This window comes from Chiroxiphia lanceolata, chromosome 1 (genome assembly GCF_009829145.1).
Source record: "Chiroxiphia lanceolata isolate bChiLan1 chromosome 1, bChiLan1.pri, whole genome shotgun sequence".
NCBI classification, from domain to species: Eukaryota; Metazoa; Chordata; class Aves; order Passeriformes; family Pipridae; genus Chiroxiphia; species Chiroxiphia lanceolata.
Genome location: NC_045637.1, coordinates 150,773,632 through 150,789,322, shown reverse-complemented (window position 1 = coordinate 150,789,322; position 15,691 = coordinate 150,773,632). Strand labels below are relative to the sequence as shown.

The 15,691-nt window shown below is 37.8% G+C and overlaps 1 protein-coding gene across 1 annotated transcript in view; it reads left to right on the top strand.

Annotated features, from left to right (window-relative positions):
• The window catches only part of LOC116788218 (sodium channel protein type 5 subunit alpha-like), a 36,187-nt gene that overhangs the window by 10,019 nt on the left and 10,477 nt on the right, over positions 1 to 15,691 (top strand). Inside the window, exons 6-17 of the mRNA XM_032690880.1 lie at positions 463 to 520; positions 1,126 to 1,270; positions 2,768 to 2,953; positions 5,021 to 5,212; positions 7,053 to 7,155; positions 8,126 to 8,355; positions 8,476 to 8,628; positions 9,565 to 9,918; positions 10,662 to 11,111; positions 12,547 to 12,666; positions 13,991 to 14,105; positions 14,743 to 14,897. Coding sequence (XP_032546771.1) covers positions 463 to 520; positions 1,126 to 1,270; positions 2,768 to 2,953; positions 5,021 to 5,212; positions 7,053 to 7,155; positions 8,126 to 8,355; positions 8,476 to 8,628; positions 9,565 to 9,918; positions 10,662 to 11,111; positions 12,547 to 12,666; positions 13,991 to 14,105; positions 14,743 to 14,897 — 2,261 coding nt within the window. The remainder of the gene's footprint in view (positions 1 to 462; positions 521 to 1,125; positions 1,271 to 2,767; positions 2,954 to 5,020; positions 5,213 to 7,052; positions 7,156 to 8,125; positions 8,356 to 8,475; positions 8,629 to 9,564; positions 9,919 to 10,661; positions 11,112 to 12,546; positions 12,667 to 13,990; positions 14,106 to 14,742; positions 14,898 to 15,691) is intronic.

The window sequence follows — 15,691 nt, the reverse complement described above, 5'->3', positions numbered from 1 at the left end:
GCAACCCGATGTACCTATCTCGTACTGACCTTTTTAGTCACCAACGCACTTGCAACAAACGTGGGTAGAGCCCTTCCCAAATCTTCATTCGCGAAACCCAGCCATGATGCACAGGGATCCTAATTTTAGGGGTACTGCGCAGGGAATGGTTATTTTCCCATCACTTTTTCTATATTTCAGGGATTTTTGCCTCCTTCTCACAGAGACTCTTACTTTTACCAGAGACCAAATGAAATCTTACATTGTGAGTTGTGCAGTAATAGTTGCTACTTTTTTTAGTCTGTCATAGAGACAAATCCACTGAGAATCAGCCCTATACGTCCTTTGTTGTGAAAGGATCCTTCCCAGAGCTTTGATCCATCAGGGTGTTTATCAAGTGCAGTAAATGTATGGTTTCCTGTCAGCAGGCTGTGCAAACTGACAACTTCTGACTTTATGATTCCTTGATTTATTTTTTGTTAGATATCTGCCACAGAATAAATGGTTCTTCTGCGATAACGCTCTGTGGGTTCAGTTCCAAGTAAGTGAACAAAGCAGTTTTAGTACTTTCTTAATTTGTTCCTCCAGATGTACTGTGGTTTTATTTCTGGTCTAAAGGAATGGTGAGGATTTTTCAGGAGGATAGGGTGCTTGTGTGTCATTAAATTAAAAGGTAGATATTTCACCTCAGAAAAAGAATGAAGTACAAGGATGCAACCACTTATGTATGTAATTTGTTGCTAACCACTGGGAATGTACTGGTAAGGTAGAATGATATAAATGAGGAGAGGAAGAGATCAGTAAAGACCTGTTAGATATTAATAAACTCTCCTCTCTTCATCTTGGTGAATTATTTAAAAGTAAAAATAATTCCATTTTTCCCCTCTCTGTGTGTTTGCATATAACCTACAGCAGAGGAGACTTTTTGTCTAGTCCTAAACTAAGATTTCTGTCTAGTTTTCTCTGATGAGACAAATGGTTTTCTAGGATGGTTTGATATAAATCAGCCCTTCTGGCAGAATTAAATTGGGGAATAATGAAATGGACTTTCAGATAAACTGAATAAATTTGGTGTTGACTATTGGGTGCTTTTGGGTGCCGTTAAATCTCCAAGTAAGTATTGTTTAATCTTTATTTTGTGGTTAGGAAAGAGTGCCCAGAAAACTATACCTGCCAGAGCATTGGGCAGAATCCGGACTTTGGTTATACAAGTTTTGATAATTTTGGCTCGGCCTTCCTCTCTGTATTCCGTCTGATGACACAGGATTCCTGGGAGCGTCTCTACAGACAAGTGGGTACTTTTATTACCTGATAGAATGACTTGACAAATGCAATTCAGAGCCACTAGAAAAATCTCTACTGGTTTGAACCTTACTGACACCACATTTCCTTCAAAATCCATGTAAATATTAAGGAAGTAGGTTCAAGTGACTAAGTTGTAACACCTTCTGCAAGGGACATCAAATGGGAGCAATCCTGCTGGGAATGCCCATAGTTCTGTAGGAGAACACACTGGGGTCAGTGGTTAAGAGTGAAATATCAGTATGGAACCCCCCAATAGTTGGGATAACCAGCAGATCCAGCCAGTGAGCTCACTGCTGCTGCAGGGAGCGTGAGGACTTGCTGCCTTCTCTGTTCCTCTTCCTTTTAAGTCCTGACTCCTCACCAAACCTTTTGGCTCACCACTTTAGTTTCAGATCATTTTTGACAACTGATACTAAAAATCTGGAGGCTTGATGTTTTGATTCAGAGAGTTGAATGTAACTTTTGAATTCTGGTGGGGTTTATTTTCAGAAATGCTATAAAAATGCATGTAGACAACTCTCTGGATCCCTTATGTCTATACAGTGCCTTTGCTAGACAAGAATTATCCTCTACCTTGTTCTGTAAATTTCATATTGTCCATTTTAACTTTTTTTTCCCATCAACCCTTATTAACTTAAGACTTCTTTTTTAGAATAGATATAATTTCTTTTTGTCATTTAAATGTCTCGGAGCTTAATTTTGAGCCATCTCCTCTGCTGCCATTTAAACAAATGTAAGAGAAGGATAATCACTCTCAATATTGACTCTGATTCTGTAATTATAACATCTTTCATGGTTGTTTAGATAATCCCGTCTTTATTTCTGAGTTTCATTTATTTCTTCTGTAACTACCTGTATAGCTATTCACTGCTGAAGTTGTCTTCTCATCACTTAACCTCTGAGGTTCATTTGCCTGATTTGCTGGGAGACATTTAATTTAATTTAATTTTAAGAATGGGTCTTATTGATTCTTCTTGCAGTTTAAGGTATTGTAATGAATATTTGAGGTGTTATGCTAGAAAGAAAACATGGTGTGAATATCATCATCGTCATCATCATGGCGAGGCTTCGTGAACGAAGATTAAGGAAGGCTCTATCTACATTTATTACAGCACACTGGTGGCTAATGAGGCCAATACGAGATAGACATATCCGATTGCAAAACGCACTGCAGAAAGACTCCGTAGATGGTATATTCTGCAAGACACGGTTCTCTCTGCGTTGTCTGGTGTGAATATAGAGAGGATTTTAAGATCTGAAATCCATTTACTTCAAGGCTGAGGGAACTCTTGACAGGGTGTATTTCTAGACCTTCTGTATAACTTGGACCAGAGGTTGATTCTACTCTTGTTTAATGAAAATAGTGCAGTATGTTAACCCTTTGTATTGCATAGGAAATAAAATTGTTTAAAGTTAGTTTGAAATTGTATTGTAAATAATAGTTTGTTAAGGATATATCACAACTTTTACCTTTTCCTCACAGACTATCTATACATCTGGCGCGATCCACTTTTTTATTTTTATCATATTCATCTTTCTCTGCTCATTTTATCTCTTCAATCTGATCTTGGCTGTGGTAACAATGACATATGAAGAGCAAAACAGAGCTGAAAGAGAGGCCAAGAAAAAACTACTTCAGGAAGCCCAAGAAATTATAAAGAAAGAACAGGTTTGTAAATTATTACATATAATAAATGGTTCCTTCTGTTTTCTTCTGTATGTGAATCCGGGAAATGATGTTTTGAATTAAACGTGTGCTTCTTGCAATACTTTCTCACACTTCATTTCTCTTTGTGTCTCTATAAATGCATCTGTGTATGTATATATGTAATTGAATATATAAACATTTCTGTGGAACAAAAAACCATCATTGAATTTTAGGATTTGCAGACCTGACATTTTACAGGAATGGTTTGCTGGCAAGTTTGTACCTTTTATGGTATTGCAGAGGTGCTGCACTCCATGGTTTTCCCCATTCTTGTACACTACCATTATTGCTGTGGACAGAAATTCCTTTCTCTGGGTATTCCTTCTTGCTATTACTGTGTAGTCTCATGAAGGAAATATGAGTGGATACGTTTACATCCATGAGAAAAATTGTCATTTCTGCAGTTCCCAGAAGTTGGAGGTTCCAGTGCTGATAGATTTCAGGCCTGATCAAAAAGCCTTCCAGAAGCCACAGTGCTCAGCATTTTAAAGGTTGTCAGGCCTCTTTCTGAGTGACAGGATGCAGGAGGTCTATCAGTTGACAAGCGCAGGAATAGTCTTTAGACAGTAGAGTTAATAGACACACATCAGATTTCCACAATGTTTCCTCTTGGCATAGTATTGTTCCAATCATTCATGCCTTGGTCTGTAAGGGTCCAGGGATCACCTGTTTTTATTTCTGATAATCATTGAGTCATAGAATCACAGAATGGTTTGGATCGCAAGGGACCATCAAGATCCTCCAGTCCAGGATGGTCTGGAACACCTTCCACTAGACCAATCCACTAGATTGCTCCAAACCCCATCTAACTTGGCCTTGAACACTTCCAGGGATGGGGTATCCAGAGCTTTTCAGGGCAACTTATGCCAGTGCCTCACCACCCTGCCAGGGAAGAATTTGTTGATAACATCTAATTGAAATTTCTCTTCTTTCCCTTTAAAACCATTAGCCCTTGTCATGTCACGACTTGCCCTTGTAAAAAGTCCCTCTCCAGCTCTCTTGGAACCTCTTCAGGCACTGGAAGGAGCTGTAAGATCTCCCTGGATCCTTCCCTTCTTCAGGCTGAACGACCCCAACTCTCTCAGCCTGTCCCAGAGCAGAGGTGCTCCAGCCCTCAGAGCATCTCCATGCTCTTAGGCAGGTCCATATCCTGCTGATGTTGGGGGGGACACAGGAGCTGGACACAGTACTGCAGGTGGGGTCTCATGAGAGGGAAGCAGAGAAGGAGAATCAACTGCCTTGACCTGCTGCCCATGCTCCTCATGATGCAGCCCAGGACACAGTTATTTCTGGGCTGCAGGCCCACGCTGCTGGGTCATCTCAAGCTTCTCATCCACCAGAAGTGAAGCTCTAAGCCAAGGCAACAGGATGGGTTGACAATTATTGGTGAGACCTATTGTATCTTGTAAGTTTTTATAAAAGATACTTCTGATTTACTGCTTGCAGTCAAAAATGTCAGATTTGTAAGAGGCCATGCAAATATTCTCTAGCAACTATCCGATTTCCTCATTAAGTTGTAAGGCATCACCATTTTACCAAGTTCCTCCTCTAGAGCTGTTGGCAGCTCTGTAATGTTTCCCTGCCTGACATTCCAGCTTACCAAGCTTTACTTAGGCTTTTCTTCCTTCTAGTTTCCTTTTGACAGGATTAGTATTTAAGAAAAGGATTTAGATTGAGTCCCTTGTGTTCTGTTGTCTTTGGACTCAAGGTCCTTTTCAAAGCAATAAAAGGAAGTAAAAGGATACACCGTAATCTGTAATTCAGAGACAAAACACAATATCTAAAGTGACAAGGGTAAAATTGAATTACAGCAGCTGACAAGTAATCCTGTTTTGTCTTTCTATATTGTGAATAGCATTATGTACTCCTGTCTTTTTATAGCAGTTTAACATTTGAAACTAGGAATTGTTAGTGTAAAGCATTCAGAGAGCATAATAATTTAATGAGTAAAAACTAAATTGAATATTATCCTAGTCCCTGTGTTGGCATTTGCCTTGTGTTAATAGACTTTGGCCTTTTCTTTTACAGGAGTTGGCTGCAGCAGAAAGTAGTAAGGCCTTGCACGTTGAGTCTGAAATGCCAGTTGCTGACTTGAAAAATTCAAAAGGGAGAGAGAGTATTAGAGAAATACCTATTTTAAGACAAAATATAATTTTAGGTGATCAGGAGAAAGAGGAGCAAATATTTCATTCACAGCCTTGTCACTGCCACAAGAAGCTTGTAAGTATTCAAAATAGAAAATATATTCATTAGACGTAGGTGTGATATGACAATTCATTGAGCAGAAAAGCTTTCTTTGTTTGCATTTTTTGTTTTTGTTTTTTTCCCTCCTTCTTGCATTCATTGGAATAACTTGTTTTCTAAAGCAATCTGAAAATTATATTTTGGGTTGTAAGGGAGACAGCACATATAGACTTGAAAGGGAAGTTGGAAGCGGCTACTATATGTCAGTAGTGCACATTAGTATTTGATATTAAAATAATTTCATATTAAAAAAAACAAACCAAAAAAAACCCAAAAAACCAAAAAAAAAACCAAAAAAAAAAAAAGAAAAACCTAGAGCATGATCCAATTTGAGATGCTCTGACACAGAGTTCTTTCATTAGTCAAATAAATATAAACTGCAACAAACATGACAATTACTGGTGTCTCTCCGGCAGCTGAGGACTCTTCAAACAATGTGCTCTCTACTTTCATCACAAAAAGAGGCTAAAGACAGTAAGTCAAAGAGAAAAAAGCATATCAGGTAGAAACATTTTGGTAGGACTTAATCAGTTTATAAAAACTTGAATGGACTACTCCTCTAGAGCATATCCCTATTTTAAATCCCAGTTTCTCATCCCCAGTTATTTCCCTCAGCTAAAGACAGATGAGCAGCAGTAACCAGGTCAGTGTCAATTCCTTTGCTATGTCCATTCTATGACAGTTCTATCAGCTAAATTTTGGGTAGTTTTTCATTAAAATATCAAAATGGCAAAGAGAAATAATGATTATTAAACCCCTGAGGCCAAGGATATCAGTTTCATTCAAGTTGTGCTGAGAGGGAATATCAAGGTACTGGGCATTGTGATGTAGTCAGTCTGTCCCCTCCCAGTCTGTCTGGTTCCCTGTCAACTGGTAATTCTAATTATATCCTTCCTGATACTGGAATCTTTGTTTGGTTAGAGCCTGGTGCTAATAACACCAAGGCTGTGGGTTCAATCCCTCCATGGGCAATTCACTTAAGATCTGGAACTGGATGATCCTCGTGGGTCCCTTCCAATTCAGGGTATTCTCTGAAAATTCAGTGAAATTCTTTCTGATTTTCTCTACCTCAGAGTCTCACATTTTCTTTGCAGCCCGTGTTTTACAATTGTCTACTTAATCTTGAGAAAGTGTGTGTGCTAATGTGTCATGAACAGAATATTTGATAATAATTCAGTGTATCCCATAAGATACAAGTTTTGGCCTGTCTGTCCTTGAGCTCACATCAGGAGCACTGAGCTGAGCATTCTGTGGCTTCTAATGAAAATAAAAGTAGTGCCATTCCTAATTTTGAGCAGTTCAATATTAGTAGAGATCTAGATAGGCCTGGTAGTGCTGGAAAAAACAATAATTTTTATTAACTACTTGACTATTTTTCATATTAATAAATATATATTATTTATTAATAGTCAATAATTATCATTGTTAAATAGGCAATAGTTTATTCAAACTGATGACCAGTGTTCTTTTTGTCTGCTCTTGTCATCAGTCACTGGAAAGATGGAAGGATTCTTTTCCCTTGCCCCATTAATGTTTCTATACTTCTTCTATAATGACATTATTATTGTTATTAAATATTTTCCGAAGGAAACAACATCATGAAGAAATTCACTGGTTTTGTTGAAATGCCCTTTGCCTTCAAAAGCAAAAACCTGATAGTGTTGTATTTTTTGGTTTATATATTGTCACCAAAGTAAAGCTTTCCTTCAATGTCTGTTTAAAAAGGCATATTTATCTCATGCTGGACATAATTTTTGTATTGCCAGTTTTTCATATTCCCTTGGTATGTTACCTTCTGTTGTCTTTCCAACCAAAGAGGAAGATCCTGCTGTCCTATGATGTGTCAGTGGATTCTATTAATGATCCTTTCCGAAGACAGAGGTTAATGAGTGCAGCTGCTATTCTTACAGACTTTTCAGGTGAGTCATTTTTCCTATGACATGGTGTAATGTGACCTGAGAGATCAAACTGTCTCAAACACTCAGTATTATTTTAAAACAACTAGGGGAAATTATGCTGCAAATGTAAATTTCAGTAGAATAAATATTCTCCTATCTCATATAATTGTGTCTGTAACTCACAGTTACCAAGGGTAAATCATGTCTGACCAACTTGCTTGAAAGAAGAGAATTTCCAAGTGTGTGTGAGCAGAAACGTTGCCCATTTTCAGAGGAACAGGTTGTGCAGTCTCTGACCTGATGGCTGACCCTGCTTGGAGAAGGGGGTTGCACTACAGATCTCCTGAGCTCTCCTCCAACCTCACTTATAACCCTGTCCTCAGCTATGGACACCTGTGGCTGGGCAGGTTCAACCCACAGGAAACAGGTTGTCATTCTCCCAGAAGCAGTGATTTCTCTCCTTAATGCAGATCCTTTGTCATCCTTTAATAGTATAATCATAGAATCATGGAACACTTTGTGTTGCAAAGGACCTTAAAGACAATCTTGTTCTTACCCCCTGCCATGGGCAGTGACACCTTCCACTAGACCAGGTTGCTGAGAGTCCCATCCAACCTGGCCTTGAGCAACCCCTTGAGCAATCCCAGGTTGCCTTCTCTGGGCAACCTATGCCAGGGCCTCCCCAACCTCACAGGAAAGAATAATAAACATACGAAGAAGTGGGTGATATCCCCTGTTTCTGTCATTATGACATTTGTTGATGGTGACCTGCAATAGCCTGTGATTAGTTTGTGTAGTAGGAGCAAAACGTTTTTGTTTTCAGTGACGCCATTCTACTCACATGAGATTGATTTTTCTTTCCAATTTTTTCTCTGACTGATTGTCTTTTTCTTCACACTATTGATATTCCACATAGGATTTGTCTTTTTCTTCACACTGTGATATTCCACATAGGATTATTCATATGCCACCTTCCCTCTTTCTCTGCTAGAGTCCAAAGTGAAATGTCCTGCATTGTGGAAACGTTTTGCTCCAAAGTGTCTAGTTTGGAATTGTTGTCCATTCTGGAGATCAGTCAAAGAGAAGGTGAAATTGGTGATTTTGAATCCGTTTGTTGAACTCTTTATCACAGTTTGCATTATCCTGAACACCTTATTAATGGCTATGGAGCACCCTGGCATGTTGCCAGAAACCAGAAAAATGCTACCTCTAAGTCATGAGGTAAGTGAGGTCTATGTTAGGGTGAATATGGAGTTATAACCCTGTATTTATACTGGAAGTCCCATAAAGAGACAGACTTCTTGAATGACTTTTTTCTGAATTTCTTTTTTGTCTTTCCAGGTCTTCACCCTGATTTTTACACTAGAAATGATCTTGAAAATCATTGCTCTAGATCCTTACTACTATTTTCAGAACAAGTGGAATGTTTTTGATAGCTTGGTTGTTTTGATTGGCCTAGTGAGCTTTGGGACCAATCTGTCAACTTTCCGGCTGGTAATTATTTCTTTGCTGTTTTTCAAAAGTATGTGTATTGTATAGATTTGTGAAAGATTACAGTGAAATACCCTCTCATTATTTTACTGATGAATCTGTCAAATCAGTTCTTTTTGCTGGTAAATAGTGAGCCAACAGGAATATTTCACTGAATAAATAGAAAAAGTTCCTTCACAGCTTTTCCTTTTGAGCTGAGATTTGTAAAATAACAGAGCTTTCCTCAGGGCTTAGTCTTGGCCTTGAGGGCTCTTCAGTGCTTTCCTCCATTTTAGGGAGAAAGAGGAGTCGTTCTGAGGTGTCTGTGTATGACATTGCTTTTGTATTTATGTCCTTACTGCATATTTTTAAATGCTGAATTTACTAATTATTTCAAAATGCTTCTTAGCATTTCAGTCCACAAGTCTAGAAATACAGTTGAAATCTGTTTTCCCTTGTTTATCATGACTGAGAATTTTTCACAGCCCTGAATGCTAATTTGACTAAATACCTCCTTTTTACTCATGGCAGTACATAGAGTAGGTCCCACCTGGCTTTTCAGATCCTATTTTAAGTCTGTTTGGTGAGGTATAAAAAATATTTTTCTTTTTGAATTTGACCAAAACTCAGTAATTTCATAACCTTTTCCAAGTACTTAATTGTATTCCTGTACTTTTTATTGCTATTAACATTATTACACTGGCCCACTCTCGTATCTAACTTAGCATAAACAATTTGAAACCTTCCTTTGATACTTCTCTGCTCTCAATAACATTAACTGTTGGGGTTTAAGCACAGCACTTTTGCATCAAAACAATTAAAAGCCTTTCTTGGGGGGAAAAATGACAATGTTACTGCAGCAGAGGTAGCATGATAAATGCAGGGTCTGGTTTTTATGTGGGCTGTGCTGTCTGGACCGTGATTGACCTCCCTTTTTTTCTCTTATGTTTTATTTTACAGATCAGGATCTTCAAATTGGCAAAGTATTGGCCAACCTTAAATACTCTTATAAGAATAATTCTAAACTCATCTAGTGCTGTGACTAACCTCACTCTGGTTTTGGGTTTCACTGTAATTATTTTTGCTGTACTAGGAATGCAGCTTCTGGGCAGTGATTATGAAACAAACTTCTCTAAAATAAGCTCCAGTAAGGATTTACGCTGGCATATGAAGGATTTCAATCATTCAGTCCTGATTGTATTCCGAATATTATGTGGAGAATGGATTGAAATGATGTGGGAATGTATGGAAGTGGCTGGAAAACAGAAATGTATTACCATTTTCTTGCCAGTCCTGGTGATAGGAAACCTGGTGGTGAGTTTTAAGCTGATTCCCAGTCCCTACTGAATGCATCCAGTAACACTGGTAACTGATTTTTGCAGAGGGAAACTTTATCATTTCAAGAGTATTCACACTATTCTCTTTTCTGGATGTCACTTGACATGTTTTTCTTCTATCTTTCTTTTTTTTTTTACTTCTTCCCTGTCTTTCTCACACAAGAGGTAGAAGCAATACAAAATTATTCCCTCTACCCACAGTATAGAAGTGCAGTGCTTCTGATAATGTGGTGTCTGATGTCTTCATCTTTTGTGTTGGTAGGATCCAATAACCAACTGTTCAGTGCTTTTAATGCTTATCAACTTGTATTATCAAGAGTTTACCATACCCAGATTTTCTGGTTTGTATGACATATAGTAGATGGAATGTAAATGTACTGGAAGACAAAATCTTTTTCATCTGCTTGGTTTATTGGTCTATACCAGAACCTTTTGGATGGTGGTGTTATTAAAATTCATCTTTGCTGTTTTTCAACATATCTATCTCTTCGTACATTATGGACATCAGAGCAGGTAAAAATACATTTGATATACCCAAACCCTCACTTCCTTCCTTTCTCTCCTACCATTCCTTCCAGAAGGGGCCAGATCATACTATAACAATATTGCAATATAATAGTAAATAATTTCATGGCAATGTTGATGAAAGCAAGACTGAGGGTTTCTGAAGCATCTTTTCTGTTAGGAGTGGTGTCTCCAACTTACTTTAATTATTTCAAGGTGCTCAACTTGTTCATTGCCCTGCTGCTGAATTTGTTGGATACTGACAGCTCAGGAGGACAAGAGGAATCTGGAGAAAGAACTAAATATCAGATTGCCCTTGCACAGATTCACCAGGGCCTGAAGTCTTTGAAAGACAGAATTCTGGATCCTTGTGGTAGAAAAATGAAAGGAAGCCTCAGAAAAGCAGACAAAAAGAAGACTTTGGAAGAAATTTCTGGCAAAAACATAGAGGATAATAATTATGCCATGACAGATGTCAGAAAATACATAGACAACAATTGCTTTGACATAGAGTGTTACCATAATGAAGAGCATTCCTCAATATCAAGGAAATACGATCTTTCCAGCAGTCACAGTACCTGTGTTCCCATTGAAGCAGCAGAGAGTTACAGTGACAAAAGTGATGATGACTACATTGTATTCACCAAAACAGAACACAGAAAACAGGTAAGAACTATTCACATTTTAAAAAAAATACTGTAACTTACATCTGTAATTGCCATCTCAAAGACAACAGTGAATATTATCCCTTCTGTCATTTCTGCCATTTTACTTTCTTTGTTCTTCTAGTGGAAGGGCTACCAAATAGTCTTCATTTGCCAAAGACATTTTGAATATCCACTTTTTCACCATTCTCTTTGTGGATAGCCCTAATTCTGCTTTTGTCAGTTTTGTTTCCATCTATTCCTGTCAACTGATAAACGAAGTTTGATGAAGACAAACATTCCTTCTTTTTGTCTCCTTTGTCTTACACTTGGATAGTTTCTAACACAGGCCTCTTCAGCTGCTTATATGTTGCTCCTCAGTTGCATGGCATCCAAAGAAAATGGAAAGAAAAGCTGCACCTCAAAAAAGAATTTTTTTTTTTTTAATTACCTTTTCACCTCTATGATACTTTGGATTCCCCTTTATATCTTGTGATTTTCTTGCATTGGGCAGGATAAAGCTCAAGTCTTTCTGCATGTGCGTTAGACATTTGTACTGTCATGATCATACACAGGCATGTTTGAGATATTTCAGGTGTCTGTCACACCCATGAGGAACTGTCAAATAGGACACAGGAGCTATAGGAACTCTTTTCACCAAGTTACGGAATTGTTTGGGTTGGAAGGGACCTCTGGATCACCCAGTCTAACCCCCCTGCAAAAGCAGCGTCACTTAAAGCAGGTTACAGAGGAATGTTTACAGGTAGGTTTGGAATGTCTCCAGTGGTCAGTGTCTAGATGGACTGCTAGGATCCATTTCCTATGGTTTTGGTCATATTAGGAGGCATTGCCAATGGAATATCTTTGGAAAAATTTTCAAAGTAAAAATTGCTGATCACCTTAGAATCATCTGTGGCCATTTCAAATATGTTATCCAGAAGCATTTGATGACAAAAACTGCTGCAGTGGAATCTGGTCTTTTTTGGAACTTGTGGAGACAAAAGGACTGAGAACTGATTGGGATCACTTAGGTCTTCTGCCTGTAACTGGAAGCATGAGACTGTTGGGGTCCAGCTGCAAAGGTTAATTGGATGCAGGAATCCATCCCTGGGCTAAATGTATTTCTTGGGGAATGATACATTTCCACAGTAAAACCTCAGGAGCACACTATATGAAATCAAGGAAGAAATCATTCTGTTACAAACATTTTAAGGATATCATTTAATTATCTGTAAAAAGACAAACATATTAGTGGAAGGTTATCTGCCCATGACAGGAGGGTTGGAACTAGTTGATCTTTAAGGTCCCTTCCAGCCCAAACCATTCTGTGATTTGATGATTCTATGATTGTAACTTTTGTGGATGTTTTAGATTCTCTAAAAGAATTTTGACTTTTAAGAATGGCTGTCAGGAAAGAAAAATGTGGAAAATCAACTGTTTTACATAATTTCCTGCAGGAAGACAGATTACCACGTAAAGAACAGCGGCAGAGGTCAGGCAGCTTCAGTCAGATTTCTGGGACTCCTGAAACTATAAATGTTTTCACAGTAACACATGAAAAGCAAGAGCAAAAAGAGGTAATTCTAACTTTTATCATCTTGTGGAATATGCTAGAGATTCAAACTGTCACAGATGTTCTCTCATTCAGCAATGACAGGTCAGGTTGGGATTTTCTGAAGAGTAGCAAGTATAATGCCTGTGGAGGTGGCACATCTCTCTAGAGGCAGTAATGGCATGGAGGTTTGTCTCTCGTCAATAGCCACGGTTAATGATGTAACTTAATGTATAATTTTGTACAAAATAAGTAAACAGAAATTAACCAGGAAACACCATGACTTTAAGCATGTCTGATACATGCTACTTGTTTCTATGGATAATTCTGTTTGCTGCCATTCCTGGATAAAAAAAGGTGCTCTCTAGAAGTGGTTCCCTAAACAATCATGCTTTTTCTGGTATAGAAACCCAGCTCATTCTAATATTCTAATACAGTACAGTTCCATGTCAAAAAAAAGGTGGAGAATCATGGCTTGCCTCTGATGACCTAGAAAATTAAATGGAAGTTCAGCATCTTTCTGGATTATTACCCCCAAAAGTCCAACCCCATTAGCATTTTCTGGTTTTAGGCACAGTTCCCAGAATTTTTCTTTGCTATACATTATTGAAATGTGTTTATATTTAAAAATAATATTGAAAACATTACAGTGCCCATTAATTTAAATAATTCCATTTTTGTATATGGTGAATATTACTTAGGACCTTAGACTAGTGTAGAGCATCATGGCTGTCGACAGAGGAAATTCTCCCTTTTTCTGGCTTCCCATTCTTATCTCTATCCTCATGCCTTCCCTTTCCATGCCATTCAGGGCACTTACACATTATGGTTGACAGATTTCTTTACTCTTTTTTCCTTATACTTGCTTTCCTTATTGTCTTTAGTTTTACAAGTGTGCAGGTTACCTCCCAGTAATTACAATTCTTTGAGGTGTGTAGACCATACATACATTTCTATCCTGCTAGGCCTTCCCATCTTCAAGCCTTTTGAGACATGGTTTGTATCTCTGAAAATGAAAAGAGAATTGAATTGGCCTGAAGAAGTCAGACTTTTGTCCAAAGCTGTAGCATAAGAAGGTCTTCTTCTTCCTGCATGTCCTGTTTAGATGACTACAAGAAACCAAGAAACTTATTAAATTAAAAGCATGGAAACAAAGAGTAGGGATTGGCTTTTTCTGTCCTATTGTTTGTAATTTCATTTTGGTAGTTCAGCAACAGTAAGGTAATTTATAGACTGCAGAATTCTTTGGAGAGGGAGGTTGGGGACTGATAAATGTCCCTTATTTTTGGTTTGTTAACCTTATTAATGAAAAGCAAATAAATTCTCCTCTTTCTCCTTCTCCCATGCAGAAATGTGGTGCTGCTCACAGCTTTTCTGAAGCCAGCAGTGTGGATGCAGCTGTTGGTCTGGAGAGGTTTTCCCAGACTAAAAACTCACACCTGCCTAAGGACTGTTTTGGAGAAAGTAGGAATCTTTTCTGTATTGTGCTAACACCAAATGAACCAGTGTTAAAAAAATATCTGCTTGGAATATGTCCAAATTAGCAGAATTGTTTTCCTGCTCATCCCAGTGTTGACATCTGCCTTTGATTACCTGACCATCTCCTTAGACTCCATTGACTCTCATGCTTCAGTCCTGCTGCCTTTACAGATTCATGGAGACTGTTTCTGGTGCAAAGTAGTGAACAGGGAGTGTAGTTGTAATGTCTCTGCAGTGGAATAAAGTGAAATAATCAGTAAAAATAATAATTGACTAACCTACTAGTAAGGTACTCTCTCTTTTTAAAACAACAAGAAGAAATAAACATACATAAAAATAAAGGTGCTTTTTTCCTTGTGCTCACCAGCCTTTCTGCAGAAGGGCACAAAAGCTTATTTGTTTTTTCCATGTATGAGTTGCTCTATTAAAAGAGATTAATTTTGCATACAAGTTTTTTCTTTTCTTTAGCTTTAGGTCATTTCAACCACAGCATCACCTCATAGGTAAAACAGCACATTCTTTCTCTAGTCTATAGAAACTCTCTTTAAGATACCTTGTACTGTTTTGATTCCATATCTCAGCATTTTCCATGGAACCAATATACTGTTCTTTCTCTTTTCAGATTGTGGTAAACGTTTCCCATGTTGTGTAGTGGATATCACTAAGTTTCCAGGCAGAAGTTGGTGGAACTTCAGGAAAACCTGCTACAGAATTGTTAACCATAGCGGGTTTGAATATTTTATGATTTTTGTGATAGTATTGAGCAGTGCAGCACTGGTAAATTGCATTTAATTTCTCTAATTTTGAATCGATTGTTGTCAGTAAAGGAAAATAATAGTATTTAATTGATTTCTTCTACTCTGACATTCCTTCCAGCAGGGAGAGATAAAAGTGTAGTAAATGTATCCCTTAACAGTGATAAGGCTTTCCCCCAGTTAGATATTTAAATATATGGATTTAACTATATGGAATTGTAGTTTTTCATGTAACATAGCTCTTCATACACTTGTGTGTTAATTACAAGGCTAAACCAGAGTCTGAAATTACTTTGCACTTTTTAATAAAATAATAGCACATCTAAATGTTTAAAGTGTTTTTAAACATTATAATTAGAATCTCAAAGTGAAGTTGGCTGTAAACTGACAGGTGAGGTAATGTTTCATTGCTACCTTGATCAGATCCATTTCTATTCAAGAATAAGGGAACTTCTGTGAATTGAAAGCATATTCACTGTCGACTGAAAGTAATTTGTTAAAACGAATGTTTTATAATGCAGAAGGAACATAACCAAATAGTCTGAAAGGGATCTATGTGGTAAATGTCAGAATTTGCCAAATAAAATCTGCTCTGTGTACGTTAAGTTCAGGTTGTCCACTGAACCATAGATTTGAACCGTCTGCTTTAAAATTCCCTTGGAAAAGTTTCCAAGGGAAATCCCTGGGATTCCTGTGAGGGCTCCTCTCTATTCATGTGGAACCAAGCTGAAGTAAGGAAGGAAACTGAGTTGTTCTTTAATGTAGTCTAGATTCTGACTAAGTTGAACACAAAGCTAATTGGTACCCAGGTGCAAA